Genomic DNA, 22,598 nt, shown 5'->3' with positions numbered 1-22,598 from the left:
ATTGAAGCTGCCTTGTAAACTTACAAATACTGAATGGTAATCTGATTGGGATGTTTACTGCATAAATATATTGGTTAAGTGCAATAGGAAGTCTGTAAGGAAAAATAAGCGGGAAGGGAAAAATGACCCTAGATAATCACTTCTCTATGAACATTTGAGGGAGATTGAGACAGTGCCAGGACAGAAAATGTCCTCTGCACATAGGAATTTTTAAATCTGCTAGAGTTCCTTCAAAGTAAGACTATTGGTGTTGGGTAGTGGGGAGAGTATGGAGCAAGCAAACTTAGGCGATGGTTACATGACAGAGCTTACAGTGGTGCTGCTGTAGTGCTGCTAGCCTAAGAGGTAAGCGCCGATTGGTGTTAGAAGAAGTTAGGGTACCATCAGGTGATGGTTAGCCTTTAGTGTAAAATGGACATGCATGAAGAACATTTGTTTTAAAACCCTTTTTCCTCATGCCTTTAGTCTTATTGCAAAATAACTTTCTCTTCAAGAAGGCTGTTTTGTCACTCTACGCAACTGGTGAGACTCCCTAAGGGAAGGTGCCAGAACCTGGGTAAGCACTGTTACACAGGATACTGCAACCAGATCTAAGAGTGAGAGAACAGCAGAAATCCACCCCAAGAGAGGTAAAGGCACAAGGCCTGACCACTTGAGTGGTAATAAGAGGTACCTAGACCAGAAAGGGAACAGAGTGGCAGCTAGATAAGTAACAGTGACAGGAGATGCAGATAAATATATTCAGTTGAGGAACTAAATTAAGTCTGTCTTCTAGTTTTTTAATAGAAACTTCATCACCTTAGACATTTTAAAAAAATACAAACACCTGCTGTGCATTTTAGATCCTTTCATTTCAAATCACTGATTATGAAGACTAAGAAGTAATATAGATGGTAGACTATAAAATGGGTTGCTGGAAGTGTTTGGTGCTGAGTTCAGCTGAAAGTTACTGCTTTAATCTTTAAAGGGTTAATTCTCAAATGAATTTTTCTTCAGTGGCACACTTTCTGCTTATCTTTCTCATTTGAGTTCAACTTTGTACTGGCATTATACATAGACAAATGGGTTTTTACTGCTAAACTGGAATTTGGCATTAATTCCATAATTGTGAAACAACACTTTATTTCAGTGTGTACTACCTTCTGATTACTCAGTTTATTCCCATTAAATGCAAGTTTTAAATGTTAAACAGTCAGGTGAAGTAACTGGTGTGTGATGGCTTGCCTGTTACATTTTTACGTTGGCATTCATTAAGAAATTAGTTGGTGTTTAGTGGTGGCTGTAGTTAACACTGATCACTTATAGAAGAGATACTTAAATATATGGATGCATAGCTTTTTCATGATGAAGCTATCAAATGTTTAGCTTTACCAAGTTTCAGTAGATATGGATCTTAGCACTTTTTGTGGATTGTATTATTTAAAATATTGTTAACTTCCATGGAAGTTGCACATTAGATAAATGTAGGCGAAGCTTTGGGAGTCTGAAGTTTCAGTACGACGTTTTGTTTAAAGGGATGAGCAACGTGTACTAGTGGCCAGTATATTGTTTCGTGCGGAAGCTTAAAAATAGTGCTCTGATGCACCATATTCTAGAGAATATTTACTATAAGTTAAGTTTTGGTCTTAATTGACCAGGTTTCACTTTATTCATTGAAACTTGTTTGTGTGTTGGGGTGGAGCGACAACCTGTCCTAGTGCATCATCCTGTGATTACCAGGGTATTATAATCCGGTAGTTTATCCTATGTGGACTACACTTTTTTAATCCTGCCCCATAGAAGGCTAACCTAAATAAAACTTACTAATATTCATGTATGAAGCTGCTTAAAGTGGCACTAAAAAACTCAAGATTCCTTATGTTAAGACAAGGGGGGGGGAATCAGCTTTTATTTAAAAAAAAAAATGCAAAAGCAAATGGCTTGTTCACACACAGGTTCAGATAACATCCTATACTACTCCTGTATGCCAGTTATCACAGATCATGTCTCTAAAACTAGATGTTAATTTTATTTGAAATTATCAGTTCTATTGTTCTAGGCTCTGTCCAGATATATAAGCTGTCCTTTCCCCAAAGAGCATACAGTTGAGACAAAGGAAATATACCCCTTCTGTAAAATGGGGAACTGAGGCACAGATTAAGTGACTTGCCCAAGGTTACATGGCTGGTTTTTCTTAGTAGCCACCTAGTGGTTTTTGATCTCTAGTCTAGACCATGGTTCTTCAGAAGTTTATAGCACTTGTTCACACTCAAGGGAGCTGGAACTTTGTATGAAGAATATTGGCTGACATACACTCTAACCGAAACTTCTGGTAGCTCAAATGCAGGTTGTCCATCTCTAACCAAACTAGTCAAGTTTGCTAAGTAGTTGCTGTGACTATAGGTGGAAGTTTCTATAATAGCTTACTTATAACAGAAAAACATTGTGGGTATTTTTACAGGCTCATTTTGGGTTTACTACTTAATGTCTAATTTCCTATTTCCTAGTAAAATGGGAATGGAAGGATTGTCAATACTATTTACAGTGCACAAGCAAATTAATACTCAGCATCTTTCATCTCCAAGAATGTCTAAAGTGTTAACATTTGAAACCACAATTGGGTAGCTAAACTGTCTTGTTAGATGGGTAAGCTGTCAGTTTGTGACTTGCCATGGTCAATTAGCAGGTGGGAAAAGGATTCCTGAGTACCAGTTAATGCCAGAGGGTGTTGTCTACAAATTACAAGGAACTAGTGCCATTGGATGGTGTAGGAATGAGTGGTTAGCTGAGCTGAAGAGTACCTGCTGCAAAAATGTAAGGGAATTGGTTTATGAATCTTCTCTAGCAAAGTATGGAAGCAATTAACCGAGTGTAGCTGTATACTTTTCCCAGAGGAAAGAGCAGTTGATTGCTTTAAATCCATATGCAGTGTCAATTAAGCCATGGTTACTTAAAAATAAAAGTGGTGGAAACCAGCTAGCTGATGTGTAAACTCAAACTGGGGCAGTAAACTACCATTTAACAAAACTAAATTTGAAGGTGTTAGATGTGATATTTCTTGTGGCTTATAGTTTCTAATATAAAGTCTTAATCTTAAAAATGACACCATACCTTAACTATAGAATTAAATTGAATTTGGTGGCAAAAATCTCTTGGTATTTGAATTAGCTTTGACTTACTGATTTCTTTTATAGGTTTGAGTGGGACAAACTTTTGGAGAATGTGCATTGTTTGATCATAAGTGTGACAAAAACTGACAAGCAGGAAGCTTATGTACTCAGGTAAGCCAATATTCCAACAAAGTACTTTGTTTTACACAAGCATATACATAATTATATTCTTCCAAGAAGTAGTCATTCCTAGTTCTAGTCTCCAGATTTTTATCTGATGTCTACATCTTGCGGTGTCTCAGTTGTAAACATGTTTCACTATTGTGCTCAATTATCATGAATCATTTTATAAAGGTTTTGCACTACTGCTTGTCTTGTTCTGCATCTCGAAGGATTAGGAACTAGCTTTATATCTGTGTCTAGTTCTGTGACTGAATTTACTTGATCAGTAGACATTGCCTTGGGATCAATAGAAACTTCCCACACACTGCTGAACATAATCCTTGTACGTTTCATGAGCCCTTAATGTGGGAGGACTAACTGAAAACTTAATTTCAAAGCTAGCTTTGTTGCATCTACATGACATATAGAAATCAGACTAATTGCTCTGGAAAGCAAATATAGCTGCTGAACTAAGGACATCCGTAAACAAATCTTCAGATTCCCTGAAATCTCCTGGAATTCCTCCCCCTTGGTTTCCGCAGCTGTGCTGCATGAATCTTGAATGACTTATACACCTCTACTTCGATATAACGCTGTCTTCAGGAGCCAAAAAATCTTACCGCGTTATAGGTGAAACTGCATTATATTGAACTTGCTTTGATCCACCGGAGTGTGCAGCCCCCCCAAGCACTGCTTTACTTAGTTATATCCGAATTCGTGTTATGTCAGGTCGCGTTATATCGAGGTAGCAGTGTACTAAGAAAAAGAATCTTCTGCACTTTCTCTTTTCAGTTGCTTCCCCACATTCCAAAAAGTGAGAGGCAAAAACACACTTGCCTGCTTGTTTTGTGTGTGACTCTAGATTTTAACGTTTAAATTTTTCAGTCAAATGGAAATGTGTGGAAAATAAAAATTGATTTTTTTTTACTCTCATTTCACTACAAGGTTACAAACTTTACCATGGAGGCAGTCCTTCACAATACAAAAGTTTGTTTTCATAAATTTGTTAATCAAAAAATAGAAAGCTTGTCAAACTCCTGAAGAAATTGTATTTGAAAACCTCCAGCAACTGCAGTCTTGTACTTCATTGCTGTTTAATCTGTTACGAATCCATGGCTGCAAAAAATACACAACTAGCTAAACTGTGCACACAGCATAACCCCTATTTTTGTCTCTTTAAGGAAAAATGAATCTATATTAATAGTACTCTCCATAAGGGAGCCACCCACAGGAAACAAATATTTGAACAGGTCTGACATTGCACCAGAAGAAGGGAGTAGTAAACATACATAGCCAATGTGTATCAAACACTCCATCTCCCAGTTCAGCTAATAGTGTACTTGAGTATCTGGCGCACTGATGTTCAGATCTGTCAGTAGTCACTGATTTGTAATGAACATGTAGCTTTAAACACACGTTGGCTATCTTACATAACACATGTATCTCATGCAATAAATTGAGAGGCAATCTGAATTCTTACTAATTGATTATGAAATGGAGAAGACTGCCTCCAAATATTTCTGAACAAATTCTGGAACTGGCAAACTAATTTGTTCAGCATGGCTAACAGATTCTGCAAGTTTCTTACTAAGGTTAATTTGTCAGATAGTGTGATCTTAAATCAAAGGATCAGACCAGGTTAGTAACTGAAATTTCCATAAATTTATCCATGATTAAAGGCTGCAGCATCTCATTTAGTATATGCCATTTGAACTAACTTTCATTGTGGCTGACAAATGTCCTGTTCTCAATTTAGTTTTCATATTCAGTTTCTTTAAACCATGGTTCAGTTTAAAGATATATTGATGACCTTTAGGTGTATATATTCCTAATTCTGGAATGCCACTACGGACAGACACTAATCTATAGCCTTCTGGCTACTATATCTTCACTGGCAGATGTGGTAAGTTAGTTCTGTCCAGGCTGCTCTGACTTTCTTGATCTAATTTTTCACTAATTTGCTTTTTCAGCTGAAATGTATGGGACCCAAATTGTCACGTATACAAGAGCCACTTATGCCCCTTTAAGCTGCCAGAGGAGTATAATTTGAGCTTCTAGAGCAGGTTAAAGGACACTGTAGTGTAAATGAAAATAAAAGGTTTGCTCAAACCATGCCTTGAAGACCGTATACAGTCTGTTCTCCTTGGTGGCTGTGCAATCTCTGCATTCTTCACAGAAATATCTGCACTGTTCTAGATACAAACGTCCTCCTATCTAGTTTGGGAAATAAGCCACAATTGATAGAAGTGTAGAATATTGATAAAGCTAAAGTCTTCAGGGGAAAATCCATGGTTAGCAGGGCCAGGGACAGTGAGGAGTTTAAGTATATTGGAAACAAGAAATCCTAGCAATGCCTGTTAGAGTGGTAAATAATGAGGACAGGGTAGTCATATATAGGAACATAAACATAAGAATGGCCATACTGGGTCAGACCAATGGTCTGTCTAGTTCAGTATTCTGTCTTCCAACAGTTGCAGATGCCTTAGAGAGGGAAACAAATATTTGAAAATGGGATCTTCAGTATAGGGGAGAGAGGTATAAGACGATCCGGTAGTTGGAAGAAGGTGGACAAAATTCAGACTGGAAACAAGGTGTAAATTTTTAACAGGGTAATTAACGGTTGCAACAACTTATCAGTGGATTTACCACCACTCGCAATTTTTAAATAGATTGGATGTAAAGACTGGATACATGCTCCAGTTTAAACAGGAATTATTTTGGGGAAGTTCTATGGCCTATGCAGATTAGATCAATCACAATGATCCTTTCTGGCTTTGGAATCTAAGACTTTATAAAAAGCAATGAGATTTTGTTCTGGCCCACTTCATTTCTTCAGTGCCTTAATATAAAGCTAATTAGTCTTAAAATGGAATTGCTTGTGTTTCAGGAAAGCATTTCAGTAACTAATTAAAGCTGTAGTCCAAATTCCATACTTGGAATTTCTGGAAAAACTTGTATACTGCTTGTACTGTAGTCTTGGCTTCTAGGGTAGCAAGACATTTCACCCATTGTCGTAGTGAATAGTAATTAAACCAACCAAAAATCTTTCCTAAAGAAACATAGCATTTTCAGGCAAGGAAAGTTTACTTTCTTTTAGCCAAAGATGAATTAATTTGATATATTAGATACAGTGGTCAAACTGTTATAATCTGAAACAAATGCTGAAAACATGGGCATTATGGATGTGATTATTCAAATTCAACAGTCTTTCTGAGATTTACTGGTACCTTCCTTACATGAATGCTGACATTGTTTTCTGATAGCTGTATTTACTAATCAAGATTTGTGAATATATATTATATGTCTTGGAATGCTCATAATACTGAATTGTACATGAATGCTTGCCTGTTTCTGTTAAAATGCTTTTTCAAATGCAGTTGCAGCAAGGAAACAGTAAATTATCCAGCTGCTGCTTTTATCTGATACATGCTTATTCAGAACAGGCATATTAACTATTCACAGTTGTGGAGGCTAATTCCACACACTCGTACTAAAGAATCTTCTTTTTTTTATTGTTGACATCTCAGGCCAAGACTTCGAAAAATGACTAATGACTTTTGGATGTTAAGTTGACACCTTGAATAAATCTGATTTTCAGATTGTGTTTCTGACTTTTCTGATAAATCAGGCCCTTCCTAGAAATTCTGAGCACCCAAAAATAACTAGCCATGTCTGGAAATCTTGCTCTGATTTGTCATATATGGGTGCAAAGGCCTATTGCAGCAGATGTCTTTGTACGCTGTAGTTACCTACCTTAGCATTGATAAGCTTGGCTCTAGTGTGTTGGAATTAGTATAATCCCAGGGGTGGGCAAAATACAGCCCATGGACCGGATCCGGCCCATCTAACATTTCTGTCCGGCCTCCTCTGCCCCTTTGTGATCTGAGTCCCAGCCACTAAAAGTCTCTCAGCGCAGAGGGGTGCTGAGGCAGGCTGCCTGCCTGCTGTAGTCCCACGTTTGGCTGCTGCTGGCACATCTCTGGTGCCTAGTGGGGGGCGGGGGAGAGGAGAGGAGGTGGCTCCATGCACTGCTCCCACCCCAGCACTGTCCTCACAGATCCCATTGGCCAGAAACCAGCCAATAGGAATTGCGGGGGCGGGCAGTGCATGGAGACCCACTGACCCTCTCCCCCCAAGGGGCACACAGAGATGTGCCGGCCATAGCCACTTCCAGGACAGCAGATAGGCAATCTGCCTGAGACCTGCTGCGCCACTGGCTGGGAGCTGCCTGTGGTAAGCATCTTGCGGCCGGAGCCTTTACCTCATACCCGCACCCCTTCCCCGGGTCAAAACCCCCTCCTGCATCCAAACTCCCTCCCAGGCGCTGCACCCCAATTTGCTGCCCCAGCCTGGAGCCCCCTCCTGCACCATGCACCTCCTGCATAGTAGAAATGTGTGCCCTGTGACAACTTACCAAATTCGTGGAGTGGCCCGTTGTGAAAATTATTGCCTACCCCTGGTCTAATCATTGCTCTCCAAATCCTGCCACAAGTTTGTTTTGTACATAAGTTTAATGTGCATATACTGTAACCCTTGTTGAGGGTGCTGCACAAAGATCTAAACCACCAATTCATTTTAATGTAAGACATTTTCTTTTTTCAGTGAGAGTAGCATGTTTGTCTCCAAGAGACGTTTCATTTTGAAGACATGTGGTACCACCCTCTTACTGCAAGCACTGGTTCCCCTGTTGGAGCTTGCTAGGGAGTACAGTGGGTTTGACTCAATTCAGGTAAGCTGCCAGAAATACAACTAACAAAGATTTGGTGCAAAGACCTTTGAATTCATTTTTCACATGTAGTCTTTCACAACTTCCATGAACTCTGCTTCCTTTAATGATGTAATCTTCTCTCCTATAACTTTCATACATTTCTGTACAAAGATGGCATTCATAAATCCTGTATGTACTTTTTAACTGTGTTCCTTTTTTAAAAAAGGACACGGTCAAATTATCTTAATACTTCTCAAATGTAACTGAGTTTGAAATAAGATTGCTTCTTTAGTCTTTAAGAAACATTTTCCCTTGTATATTCACTGGATCTTATTGTAAAGTTGTCAGTGAGAGCGAAGATGTTGCTTATGTGGATTTAGCTCTGAAGAAAACTCTAGATTCTACATGATTCTCCCCCCTTTTAAGTGTGGGGTGTGTGATGGGGAATCACATGGAATTTGCAAACAATAAAAGAAAGCAGAAGTGAAAACTTGAGGCCCATCAGTCTAAATTTAATTTTTTTAAATTTAAAAGGTTAAACACAAAGTAGCTATTCAAAGATCTGTATCTATTGAGTGAATGCTCTTTTTTTGCCTCCTTTGGTATAGGAGACCTGATAAATTAACTCCTTCTTCTAGTGTCCTTTATGGGTGCTTCACTGCAGGTGCACATATGCCTCTTGAGGTCTTCATTGAAGATTTTTCTACTAGCAGTGTCTGTTTGACATGTACATGTGCCTTATGCCTCCTTGTGCTGGACAATGAGGCTGCATAGGGGTACACTAAGCACACTGCCCTCGGTTCCTTTATCACCTTGACCTGAAATGGAGCCCTAGTGTGCCTCAGCAATTTTGTAGTCTTATAGTTTTGTTAAGATTCGTTAGTTAGCAGTTATAGTTAATTAATAAATGTTAGAGAAATAGAGGACTTTTTTTCTTCTTGGGGGGTTGGGAGGGGGGTGGGTTTGCTTTCCTGGCAAGGCATGCCTGGCTCCCAGATATAAATGCTGCCCCTCTTGCCAAGAGGCTATACCTTTGAGTGACAGCCATTCCAAGTGTCTTGCTTGAGGGACACATGTCCTTGGAGTGCAATGTGTCTAGCCCTCAAGTTGAGGATCAAGAAGAACAGGGAGATTAAGCTCAGACTATTAATGATAGACCAGTTACTTTGACCAGTGTCTTGAGTCAGATCAGGAGATCCCTCCCCTCCATGCATCTGTCTTCAGACAGCTCCGAAGCAGGCTTCTCCTAAGAAGTGAAAGTCATTGGAGGATTCTGAGAGGGCTCGCAAAGAGGAGAGGAGTACAAACGCTTATCTGAAGGACCCTGTTCCAAAAGGCTCAGGTCCCCTGTGAGATCTGTGGTCTCCAGATCCTTGAGCTCTCAATTTGGTACCATTGAAGGATTCCTCCTCCAGTACTAGAGGAGCTGGAAAGCCCTGGAGTTCTAGTGGGAGACATGGCTCTTACAGGGCTTCAGTATTCTGTACTGGGGACAAGGATGGCAAGCATAAGCATCCTGGTCCAATACCGTCAAACTCATCCTTCAGTTGGTATCTACCCATTCTGCACCCTCGGTACCAAGCAAGCAGTGGAACGAGACTCCATCAGCACCTACATCAGTATGCCCACCATTGGCAGTACCATCAGCTTTGGCTACTATGTCTTCCACTAATGTGTCAGTACGCCTTTCCCTACTCAGACCTGCAGGAGTTCAGATATGCGAGGGACTTGTCCATAACGGATGAGCTGGAATCCCTGCTCCTCGTGGGTACTGAGTCTGTTGATACTGAAATCTCAGTCTCCAGACTGCTACTGTCCCCTGTACTGCAGGACTCACCATGTTTTAGCTCAGCTCAACTAAGGTCCATTTAGCCATAATATCAGCTTTTCATCTGGCTGTTGAGGGGCTTTCTATATTTGCTCATCCTGTATCTAAGTTTAATCTCTACCCCCCCAGACTGGAGACCCCACCTCGACCTGAGACCTCAGTCTGGTACTGAATTACCTTAGGCAACATCCATTCAAACTTGTGGCAACCTGATCTCTTGCATGTCTGTGAAGACTCTTTAGTAGCCATCTTGTCAGCCTGCAGGGTTGGGGAGATTTCCCCCTTTACAGTATTCTTCAAGGATACAGTTTCTTTATGCCCACATCCTAAATTCTTACCTAAATTTCTGAGTTCCACCTTATTAAATAACCAATTTATTCATATACCAGTGTTATTCCTCAAGCACATAACTCTTTGCAGGAGTCCTGTTTTCATACCCTGGATGTTAGAAGGGCTCTCTGGCCTTTCACTTAGATAGGACCAAGCAATTTTGAAGGTCACTCAGGTGTTCATGTCTTTTGCAGATAGATCCAAGGTATCCATGATTTCTGCTCAGACTATCGATGGATATCTAGATGTATTGTCACTTGTTCTTAGACTGCAGACATTCATCCTTCTGAAGGGGTGATAGCACATTCTACCAGGTCACAAGCAACAACCACAGCATTGCTTAAGAATGTACAAGTGTCTGAGATATGTAGGGCCGCTACATGGGCTTCAGTATATACATTTTTGAAGTATTGTGCTTCAGTTTAGTCCAGGGGTCGGCAACCTTTCAGAAGTGGTGTGCAGAGTCTTCATTTTTATTTACTCTAATTTAAGGTTTCGCGTGCCAGTAATACATCTTAACCTTTTAAGAAGCTCTTTTTCTACAAGTCTAAAATATATAACTAAACTATTGTATGTAAAGTAAATAAGGTTTCAAAATGTTTAAGAAGCTTCATTTAAAATTAAATTAAAATGCAGAGCCCCCCGGAATGGTGGCCAGGACCTGCGCAGTGTGAGCGCCACTAAAATTCAGCTCACGTGCCGCCTTCAGCGTGCGTGCCATAGGTTGCCTACCCCTGGTTTAGTCCATGCTGTCAGATGCAATGCGGCTTTTGGTCAAAGTAGTAGTCACTCATCTTGTGCAGTAACTGCAGTTCTTCAAGATGTGTGCGTCTATGGATGCTCCACAACCTGCCCTTCTTTTCCCTTTGCTTGTTCCCTGCGGAGACATTCAAGTGGAGAAAGAACTGGGGGAAGTTTGCCAGCACACCTCTGTATAGCCTCTGACATGAGAAGGCATAGGGCATGTGCACTGCGAGCAGAAAAATCTCTGATCAAGGGCTTGAGAGGCATAGGCGCACCCTAAAGTGGAGCACGCATGGGGGGGGACATCTCCAGTAACTACAGTTACTCCATAGGATGAATAACCTCTTTTTACTGATTTGTTTAGTAATGGTGAGCGTTTGAATATAATTATACCTCTTAGTTGCTGTCCAACTAGAATGTAAAAATCTCTAGAATAGTACCCAGGCATGCTAAATATCCAAGTTGACTTTATTTTTCAGAGCTTCTTTTACTCGCGTAAGAATTTCATGAAGCCTTCCCACCAGGAGTACCCACATAGGAATTTCCAGGAAGAAGTAGAGTTCCTTAATGAAATTTTCCCAAGTGAGTTAATGGAATTGTCATTGTCTATTTATGTATTAAAAGCATATGTTATGTATTTAGTTAAGTCTAATAAATTATTACTGATTCTTCCTGTTGTAGTCATGACATTCTGCACATGCTAAGTGGCTGTAAGAGTTGTGAAAACATTGTAGCTCGGGGTGGACAAACGTTCTGGCCCAAGGGCATCATCTGGGAATAGGAATTGTATGGCGGGCCATGAATGCTCATAAAATTGGGGCTGGAGATGAGGGATTTGGGGTGCAGGAGGGTGCTCTGGGCTGGGATCGAGACGTTTAGAGGGCAGGAGGGGGATCAGGGCTGGGGTTCAGGCACGTGGGGAGGCTCAGGGGGTGCAGGCTCCAGGTGATGCTTACCTCAAGCTACTCCCAGAAGCAGAGGTATGTTGTGTGTCGTCCCCCCCACGCTCCTACATGGAGGCATAGCCAGGCGGCTCTGCACACTGCTCCATCTGCAGGTGCCACCCTTGCAGCTCCCATTGGTTGCGGTTCCTGGCCAATGAGAGCTGCAGGGGCAGTGGTTGGGGTGCAGGTAGCATGCAAACCAGAACCCCCTGGCTGCCCCTACATGAGGAGGTGGAGGGGGGACATACTGCTGCTTTTGGGGGCTGCGTGGAGCGGCCCTGACCCTGCTCCCCAGCTGGCGCGCCAGAGCAGGGCAAGGCCCCCAACCCTGCTCCGCAGCAGAAACTCGGGGGCTGGATTAAAATGGCTGGCGGGCCGTAGTTTGCCACCGCTATTGTAGCTTTTCACAGTCAGTACAGGCTATCTCAGACTCCTCCACCTCTGAACCAAAGACTGTACCTGCTAATTTTCTGACCAGGGTATATTAGAGATTGCATATCATAAGAAAAATGAATTTTTAAAAGGAGCCTGGTAGGCTTTGAACTGGTAGTACCTCAGGATTAAAGACCTTGGCAAGCCTACCCACAGTGCTGCTCTACTGGCCGGGAATATAGCTGCTTCACTGTGGACAGGATAAGAAGTAAGGGACTTAAATTGCAGCAAGGTAGATTTAGGCTAGACATTGGGAAAACTTCCTAACTGGAACAAGGTAACAGAGGTGGTGGAATCTGTCAGAGGTTTTTAAGAACAGGTTAGACAGTCACCTGTCATTAATGGTCTAGATAATGCATAGTTCTGCCTCAGGGCTGGGGACTGGACTAGATGACCTTTTGAGGTCCCTTCCAGTCCTATGTTTGTAATTTGTAGGGTTTTGATATGCTTAAGTCAGCAGTGTTAAAATCATAGAGCTCCTCAAACAGGTGGCCACTGAGGATACCCTGCCTAATAACTAAAGCAAGGTGGCTACTACTGTATAGTTCCAAGTTCCTAGTAACTTTTTAAAAAGCATTCAGGTTTAGTCTTACACTGAAGTGGCTCTAAATCTTTCATTGTGAGGTTCCATGCTGTCTGTTAATGACGTGTTTGATATGGAACATGCTGGCATCATAAACTCAGCCTGGGATCTGAAAATTGAGCTAGGTTGTTTTTTTGTTACCACTGTCAAGCTTCTGTAGCCCACATTGTCTAGTTAGTAACTTGTAATACCCCACTGTCGTGAGTGAGGTGAGGTATGCAGAATGATAATTGAGTGGGAAGTAGTAAACCATCCTTTTGAACTAAAAGATTGAATAGAATCTAGCTGACATTTAGTGGTGGTGGCTCTGTAGATTTCAGAAACAAAAAGCAGTGTAATCTTAATAATGTTAGATGAGATTCTGAATGCGCACAGGGAGCAAATCAGAGTAAAAGTGACAGTTTTGCACTGTTCAAAGTAGAACCACACTGATATACTAAGCTAGGCAGTTTACAAAATTCAAAATGCTTTGAAAGTACTTTAAATTTAAAAATTCTCAGTTAAAAAGTAAAAGGAGACTAGAAGTTAACATTGATCCTGAATGACAGACTATACACCCTTATATTAACGTATTGAGTTGCTGAGCTAGTGTACTTCAGGTATGTTTTGTTATAGTGAACAGCTAGCTTGTGAGCCTGCTATTTAAAGACCTAGCCTGTAACTGTGTATCATAATGGGTCACAGGTCTGTTTTTAATTCCCATTACCCTTATAAATAAAACATTAAAGATGTTTCATAAAGGTAAACCTAAGATAAATGATGGGCTTGTGTGACAATGTTAGAAAAAAGAAAAATGAACAGTATCACAACTGCCTCTGATACTATATTTTGAGTGTCCTTATATACAAGATTACAAGAACAGGTGTAGTGTGCCAAATAGATGGGCAATAGACCATTTTAAATGTCCCATAAATGACCATTGCATTGTCCTTGTTAAGAATAGAAATTAGGTTAGTCCCTTCACTGAGAAGGGAATCAGCTGGGGTGCATTATAAATGGACTTTCCTTCTGTCCCAAATAGATGGAGCAGCTTATTGCATGGGGCGTATGAATTCTGATTGCTGGTAGGTATATTTTTAAGATTTTGAAATCTGTTTTCTAAAGTACAGGTCAGTTTGAAGTGCTGCTAGTATAATACAGAAGTGATTGTATATTAAACAGGTATTTGTACACTCTGGATTTCCCAGAAAGTCGGGTAACCAATCAGCCAGATCAGACACTGGAAATTCTGATGAGCGAGCTTGATCCAGTAGTTATGGACCAGTTCTACATGAAAGACGGTGTTACTGCAAATGATGTCACTCGTGTAAGTCTGGAGTTTAAATTTTAAATGGGATGGTCAGAATTGAGCAACTGTAGCTTCACCTAGCACTTGCTGATTCATAATCCGCATCCTGTGGCAGGGAAAGATTAGTAGGGAAAATGCCATGGCAGACAAATAGTTCAGACTCTCTCCCAGAACCAAAACATGTTGGAGACAACTAATTTTTGCAGAAGAGAACCTTTCCGCTCTAGTGTCCCTATTTCAGGTCACTGGAAGAGCATTGTACCATCTGTTGGAAGTTGCTGATGGCACGCTCTTACTGGTGGTCTGGAAAAGAGTGAGAGTATGGATTTCTTAGGAGAAAAAGGACATGAACCTACTGAGTGAGACTGAAACACAACATAAAACTGAAGAGATGGAGACTGGCAGAAATAAAAGAATGGACAAGTCAGTAGCTTAATTTTAGTTGAACCATATAGCTATCAGTCTAAAACTCAGACAAAACTTCTCCCCTAAAATTGTGAAAGTTTAAAAAATCCTCTTTTATGGTGAAAGTTGGTGAAGTTCCCCCTTCTGATAACAAAATTTAGGTATGAATTCCATCTTTTGTGATCCTTACCTCCCTCCCAACATTTTTTACTCCGGTAAAAAGAGTCAGTCACTGCTTCTCACTGAAATATGCATAGGACTTCAAACAGATGGCTTTTAAGTGAATGACTGTACAGTGCAAGTACTGTCTGGGAGACCTGTACTTTCAGTGAAATAGAACCCTACTTTTAGAATATGAATAAGGGAGAATGTGGTTCAGACTTCAAAGCAAATCCAAACAGTCCTCATTACTCACTTTGGGACTGCTGGGACTATTAAACTCCATTTTTATCTGTTGGAATCATAGCGGAAATTGTCAATTACACTCTCATCCCTAAATTGCTTTTCAGTGAAACATGCAACTGGCACTAAGAATTAGTGTGAAAATACATTAAAGATTTGAGGGAAAGAGGCCAGGCCACCTTGATTTCTGTGGCAGGTGTTCCTACAGGGGTAGGGCTGGATACAAAGCAAGTCTTTGTATAATGGGCCTCTAGTTGATGTTAAATTTCTTCTTTCCCTGTCCAAGCAAGAATTCTGACATCTCTTCTGAGCCTGGTCTCTTAAATTGGAGTTCACTGACTTTGTATTATACAAGTCTGGCTACCAAAGTATGGAAGTTCATTGGTATAAAGTGCAAAGTCTGTAACTTTACTTCTGTGTTTCAGGTGAGTGGAATTCGTGACCTGATACCAGGTTCTGTCATTGATGCTACAATGTTCAATCCTTGTGGGTATTCAATGAATGGGATGAAATCGGATGTAAGTTTCATACTTTTTCTGCTATCATTGAGTATTGATACTTAAATCATTGTTAGGTTTCTATGAATGATTCTGACTAACCTTTTCTGCTTTCTTCAGGGAACTTATTGGACTATTCACATCACTCCAGAACCAGAGTTTTCTTATGTTAGTTTTGAAACAAACATTGGTCAGACATCCTATGATGAGCTGATTAGAAAGGTTGTAGATGTTTTCAAGCCAGGAAAATTTGTTACCACCCTTTTTGTTAATCAGGTAAGTCTCCTTTCATTAACTGACAACCAAATAAGGTAATTTTAGACATAAATGCCAACTAAATAAAATATCCTTGCTTTAAAATTTATTTCCCTTCTCCATTTCCTATAATTTCCATTTATGTTAATTTGAACAGTAACTGCTTGGGCTAAGGAGAAGAAGCAATCTTCGGGGTCCAAACAGTCTTCATAATTTTGGCATACAGTAACTCCTCACTTAACGTTGTAGTTATGTTCCTGAAAAATGCAACTTTAAGTGAAACTATGTTAAGCGAATCCAATTGCCCCATAAGAATTAATGTAAATGGGGGGGTTAGGTTTCAGGGCAGCTTCCACTATACTGCAAGCACAAGGGGTGGGGGGCTCAACCCTCAGCCCACCCATTCCTCCAAGCCCCCACCCTTGACCCGCCTCTTCTCCCCCTCTCCACCTTCTCCCCCTTTACTTCACATGCTGCGACCGGGTTCCTCCCTCCCCTCCCTTCTAAATGCCGCAAGCCAGCTGATTGCTGCGGGCAGGAGGTGGAAGGTGCTGATCCTTGGGGTCTGCTGGTGGGTGGGAGGCATGGGGGCGGGTCTTAGGGAGGCTGCCAGTTGTAGAGAAAGCAGGCAGCCAAACAATGTAAGAGTGGAGCATTTCACAACTTTAAATGAGTATGTTCCCTAATTGATCAGCAACGAAACAATGTTAAGCGGGACAACTTTAAGTGAGAAGTTACTGTATATCAAACACAACTTAGAAGTCAGTTAATCTGAACTTCAAGCCAGGGCTCTTAAAATATCTTTATTCTCAAGAAATTGCTAAAATACAGGAATAGTCAAGCTTTAGAATTTTCTCCGGTCACTTTTGAATAGGCGTTGTGGATATACCTACCGCAGGGGTCGGCAACCTACGGCACGCGAGCTGATTTTGAGTGGCACGCTGCCTGCCCAGTGAGAGGAAGAGGAGGGGCGGAGGGGCCGGAATGCACCAAGCTGTGGGAATAAGCGGGGCAGGAGGGGAGCTTGGCTGCTGCAGGACCAAGCTTCTGCCTCCTGCCCCCGCAGGGGAGAGCAGCGGGGAGTCCCGTCACCCCCACACACACACACACACCGCTCTCCCTTGCGGGGGCAGGAGGCAGAAGCTTGGTCCTGTGGCAGCCAAGCTCCCCTCCTGCTCCGCTTATTCCCACAGCTTGGTGCATTCCGGCCCCTCCTCCCCCTTCCTCTCCCTGCTGGCGGTGGCCCTTGCAAGGGGGAGCAGAGCAGAGCCGCGTGCAGTGTGCTTGCTGCTCCATAGAGCAGGCAGAGAGGTAAGGACGGAGCCTGGGGGAAGGGGGTGGAACAGGGCATATCCCTTCAGCGCCCTGCCAGGAGCCGCTCAGGGCAGGAGGCTGGGAGCACCCCCACGAGCCGAGCACCCCAACCCTCTGCCCTGACCCCCACACACACACTCGGCCTTCTGCCCTGCACCCTCCACCCCTCTGCCCTGAACCTCCCCACCTCAACACACACCCATCCCTCTGCCCTGCAGCCCTCTGCCCTGACCTCGAGTCGCCCCAACACCCAGCCCTCTGCCCTGCACCCCCACACACCCCAGCCCTCTGCCCTGACCTCCCCCAACACAGCCTTCTGCCCTGCACCTCCACACACACCCCAGCCCTCTGCCCTGACCTCGAGTCCCCCCAACACCCAGCCCTCTGCCCTGCACCTCCAAACCCCCCCAGACTTATAGAGAGAGACCTTCTAAAAAACGTTAACGTATTACCGGCACGCGAAACCTTAAATTAAAGTGAATAAATGAAGACTCGGCACACCACTTCTGAAAGGTTGCCTACCCCTGACCTACTGTATATACTCTGTCATAAACCAGTTCATTTATAAGCCGACCCCCCCAAGATGGATAAGTGAAAATGGAAATTTTTTGTATAACCTGTTCATAAGCTGACCCTATAATTCAGGGGTCAGCAAACTTTGCCTCCCGGGCCATCAGGATAAGCCGCTGGTGGCTGAGATGGTTGGTTTACCTCGAGCGTCTGTAGGCACAGAGGTAAATCTAAGTAAACAAAGTGTCCCGGCGCGCCAGCTGCTTACCCTGAAGGGCTGGGACAGCAACTGGTGGGGAAATTTGGGGGGGGGAGGGGGAGGCAGAAGCTGGGAGTCAGGGGAGTAACCCCTGTGACCACTCCCCACATGACCCCACTCCTAGCCCGGGACCCCCACTCTCTCTCCATCCCATCCCTTCCCACCTTACCTGGGGAGGGCCAGGGGAGGATGTCTCTTGCCTGGCCGCAGCCTGCTCCGGTGGGCCAGACTGGGCAGTGTGGCTGCAGCTGCTTCAAAGGCTGGGGGAAGAGCAGCGTGGCCAGAAGCGGAGAGAGACTGGCTCTGCTGCCTCTCCTTGCTCTCTCTGTTGGGGGGAGGGAGGGGGGCTGTCTCCTCTCCCTCTCTATACCTGTTCATAAGCCAACCCCCTTCTCTGGTGCTTCCCTTTTTTACTAAAAAAAATTCAGCTTATGAACGAGTATATATGGTAAATAAGAGCTTGATTCTTGGTCACAACTGGTAGTTCTAGAAGCACTGCTTTTAAGTGCTGATCAGGTCATCTAACCTGCATATCTGCTACAGAAGCAGTAAGAAAGACCTAGGGGGCCTGGTAGGAAACAGAATTGTTTCTTCTTAAGAGACTGCAGTGGCTTCTTACAGCACTTTCATTCAAAGTACCACATTGATAATTGCATCCCAAGAACATGCTGCAAACTAGTTTAGAAGTTTATATCTGCTGAATGTTAATTTAAGTAAGAAAAAGTTCAGAAAATGTAAGAATGTAACTTTTTTTGTTTCTAGAGTTCTAAATGTCGCACAGTGTTTTCTTCTGCCCAGAAGATTGAAGGGTTTAAACGTGTTGATCGCCAGATTGCTCAGTTCAATGATTACAATTTTGTTTTTACCAGTTTTGCCAAGAAGCAGCAGCAGCAACATAGTTGATTAAGAAAAATGAAGAAAAAACGCAAAAAGAGATCCCTTATAGAAGGTGGTGGCTGCTTTCTAGTTAATGATTCAGGGGGCCATGCTTTCCACTACCACCTTGTAGTTGCGGAAAGCCCTAGATGTAATCATAGTATAATCATTTTGAATTGTATGCATTATTATATCAAGGAGTTAGATATCTTGCATGAATGCTCTCTTCTGTGTTTAGGTATTCTATGCCACTCTTGCTGTGAAATTGAAGTGCATGTAGAGAAATGTTACTGTATGAGACTTTACAAAACTTGTAAAAACAACTCAATTAGGATTTCACACAGTATAGCTTTTCTCCAGGTATCACCAAAAATTCCCCACAGACAAGGCTTTCGTCCTCATTAGACATTGGCTTCAGCCTTCTTCTCATCTTGGACAGTTCTTTGTTAAATTGCTGCCAGATTTTTTTCATCTTTGCTGTCATTTCAATCTTTAGACCATTTCTTGACAAATTTGTGTTCTCTAATGAAATTGATTTCTAAGTAATTTCAATGGTTGAATCAAAGTTCTTGCACTTGATAGAAATTATTTGGCAAGATTGAGAACAAGTAAAGACTACTACAGATAGGGGTGTGGTTTTTTATTTGAGAGATAATAAAATTACTCTTACTCATAGCTTTAGTCCTTTAAACTCATAGGATTTTGTTCAGAAAGACTAAAGGGCAATATGCTATAGCACTGTGGGATAATGCACTAGCCTTTCACTTCTAGAGACTTGGGTTCAAATATTAGCTTAGGTCAAGTTTGGTCTCATCCCATTTACTGCCCAAGTTGATATTGGCTCGTAGGGTAGTCTACATTCAGAGGAGGTCCAGGAAATAATTTGTCAGGATACAGATGCTTTGGCATAGTTGAACTGGTACTTTGAAAAGCTGTTACTGTTGCTTATAATTTTTCACCTTTTGTAATCTACTCAAGCTACATGTTTTTAAGACTAACTTACTAAAGCTGGTGCACTCAAATTTGTTGGCAGATGGACCTAGCAAAAAAGACGGTGGAATTTACCAGGCTAGCTATGCTAATGAACTTGGGTCATTCTCAATAAACTGTTACACATTATCTTTCATTTGCAGTTTTGAAAAAATATGCTATAAACTGGTCTAAATGTCTTTGTTTTGTCATTCCAAACAAAATCAATGCCTTTATCTTGTGACTGAAAGTCCTGTGGCGTTGTGCATGTGACTAATGCTGTATTCGACAGTGTTGTGACTTCACCTGTTTTCCTCCTAACTAATGTGGTGGTTCCTTTTACCATGACTTGATGGCATTAAGTGAATGCGTAGAATAAGAACTGTCTGGGACACCTGGACACAGTGAAATTAGAATGCTATTCATAGTAAAAGTATGTAATTCAGTCACTTAATATCTATTGACTAATAGATGCAGGCTTTCAAGAGTTGGCATATTTTCAGGTATGTTTGCAAATACTGTGGGATTTTAGCAGATGAGACCAAGTTAATAACTACAAATTTGAGACTTCCCTCTTGTCCTCACAATATTGTTTTGACTTTCTGGATTGACGCAATGGTGTTTTTTGTTCCTTCCGTATTTATAAATGAAGCACCTTTTTAGTGTTTCTAAATTAAGAAATCTGCTTGGTTGGAAATCAAGTGGTTGGAACATTATTTTGACTTATTTTAACCATATTGTTGATTGAAAACTTCATTGAAGAAGTTATCTACCAATGTTAACAATTTTCTTCTGTAGATGGCACCCAGTGTTTTTTTTGGTGCTTTATATTTTGAGGACCAATATTTTAAGTGGTTTTTGTTCTTGAACATTGTCCCAACTGATTTGACATTACGTTGGCTTGAGGTCCTATAATACAAACAGACCGAAGATCTTTCTGAGTAAAGTTGAAAAAAATGCAAATTTATATAAACAAGCCTTAGATAGAAAATGAAAGCTGTTGAATGGATTATTAATGAACTATCTTTGGTGATCAGGAGAGGGGGAAGTATGGTTTTATAATTTCTCTATGGTGTTAGACTTTGATAATTTAAATATATCTGTACCACAAAACTTAATGCTTCAATAAAAGTTTGCTTAATAAAATGTCTGTAGTGATGATTCAGTATGTTACAAATCACACTTTGTGCTTTTTTGTTCGGCTTAGTTGAAATATGAATCAGATTAATGTATTCATTAGCTTGAATTTACTTCTGCGCTTAAAAACTTGGGGATATGCATTGTATACATTGAACAGAATATATACTTATAGCCTAAAGGGACAGTATACCAAAACAAGTCAAATGAGATGTTAAGCAGCTCTTATTCTTTCCAAATAAATACTTACCACATTAACCAAATATCAGTTTCTCCTCTGCTGTCTACTCTATTATCCAATCCATCTATGCTTGATAGCATTAGGAAGTTCATGCCATGAAACATAACTTGGAATTCAAGCCCCTTAATTTTGCAGGTTTTATCGGTTAACCCCCAGCATTTGATAGTTGCAATAGTTTGCTCATCATACTTAGCTTCAGACTGACTTTGCAGACTACTGACTAAAGTTTAAATGTAGTGTACTATCTCGAGGTAATGCAGACAAGTCTCATCTTCTGGACAATCCTAAGGAGCAGGAATTAGTGGCTAGTGTTCAGCATGTTTTCAGCTGCTCTTATTGCTACACTTAAACATAAAATTGTCTAGCCTTGTCTTAGGAACAGTCCTGGAGCAATTTATTTAAACTTCCAATTAATCTCCATTGGAGAGCTCTATAGGGAATGTGAATCCCAAAAGCATCATCTTACAAAAATTAAATAGGAGTAGCTATGAAATTTTTACTGTTATGAAGTCTTCGCTAATCATGTTGCATATAGAAATGGTTTGGATCTTTAAAGCATCTTTAAAATGTTCTAGATTCAAAATAACTTGTACAAGTTAACATTAAATAGTTAATGAGTTTATATTGTATAAGTAAACCAAAACTAATCAATCATGTGCTAGTCTAGATCAGTGATTCTCAGACTGGCTCTTTAATGTGTCTTCTGTGGCTCTTTGCAGTACATAGTAAAACACTGATTTAATTAACTGCCCCTCTACCCTGATATAACGCTATCCTCAGGAGCCAAAAAATCTTACTGCGTTATAGGTGAAACTGTGTTATATTGAACTTGCTTTGATCCGCCAGAGTGCGCAGTCTCCCTCTCCCCCCCCCCCCCCCAAGTACTGCTTTACCGCATTATATCTGAATTCGTTTTCTATCAGGTTGCGTTATATCGGGGTAGAGGTGTATGTTAACCAAGTTATCAACTGGCACTAAGTTATTAACTTCTTTGCTGCGAGAATAATATATAGAAAAACTAAATATTTCCCCTATCATTCACACTGTGGCTCTTTTGGGTAACGTTGACTACTAATTTGACTCCTGAACTATTGAGGTCTGAATATCACTCTAAATTATCAGTGATCATTTTATGAGCTGTTTTCCACTGTTAAAAACTCAGAAATATTGAAGATAGCTGAATTCTTGGAATAACCTCGTCTAAGCATTATGTTCTGATCTTTGGCACTTCTGTAGTTACTACAATCTGAGATTAAATGTACCCATTTTATTTGACAAGTTTACAGTTAAAACATTAAATTTCCCTCTGGAGGACTTAAGAACATAACGTAAGAATGGTTATACTGAGTCAAAACAATGGTCTATCTTGCCCCATATCGTGTCTTTCAACAGTGGCCATTGCCAGATGCTTCAGAGGGAATGAACAGAACGGGGCAATATATCTAGTGTTATTGCCTGATGTCTAGTCCCATTTTCTGGCAGAGGTTTAGGGACACCCAGAAAATGAGACTAGACCATCTTGTGTCCCTGGCCGTCTTGGCTAATAGCCGTTGATGGAGCTGTCCTCCTATAAACTAATTTTTTTAACCCTATTAAATATTTGATACATACTTGTTTCATCTTGT

At 41.2% G+C, this 22,598-nt stretch overlaps 1 protein-coding gene across 2 annotated transcripts in view; it reads left to right on the top strand.

The window, feature by feature from the left end:
* The window catches only part of AMD1 (adenosylmethionine decarboxylase 1), a 46,035-nt gene extending 25,294 nt beyond the window's left edge, over nucleotides 1-20,741 (top strand). For both annotated transcript variants that reach the window (XM_034765865.1, XM_034765866.1), the window contains 8 exons: nucleotides 3,174-3,260; nucleotides 7,854-7,980; nucleotides 11,341-11,443; nucleotides 13,842-13,884; nucleotides 13,982-14,126; nucleotides 15,341-15,433; nucleotides 15,533-15,688; nucleotides 18,513-20,741. In XM_034765865.1, the coding sequence (XP_034621756.1) occupies nucleotides 3,174-3,260; nucleotides 7,854-7,980; nucleotides 11,341-11,443; nucleotides 13,842-13,884; nucleotides 13,982-14,126; nucleotides 15,341-15,433; nucleotides 15,533-15,688; nucleotides 18,513-18,653 (895 nt within the window). In that variant the 3' untranslated portion in view covers nucleotides 18,654-20,741. The remainder of the gene's footprint in view (nucleotides 1-3,173; nucleotides 3,261-7,853; nucleotides 7,981-11,340; nucleotides 11,444-13,841; nucleotides 13,885-13,981; nucleotides 14,127-15,340; nucleotides 15,434-15,532; nucleotides 15,689-18,512) is intronic.
* The last annotated feature ends 1,857 nt before the right edge of the window (nucleotides 20,742-22,598 follow it).

This window comes from Trachemys scripta, chromosome 3 (assembly GCF_013100865.1).
Source record: "Trachemys scripta elegans isolate TJP31775 chromosome 3, CAS_Tse_1.0, whole genome shotgun sequence".
Classification (NCBI taxonomy): Eukaryota; Metazoa; Chordata; order Testudines; family Emydidae; genus Trachemys; species Trachemys scripta.
Note: the sequence above shows the minus strand (reverse complement) of the source record. Positions and strands in the feature narration are given on the sequence as shown.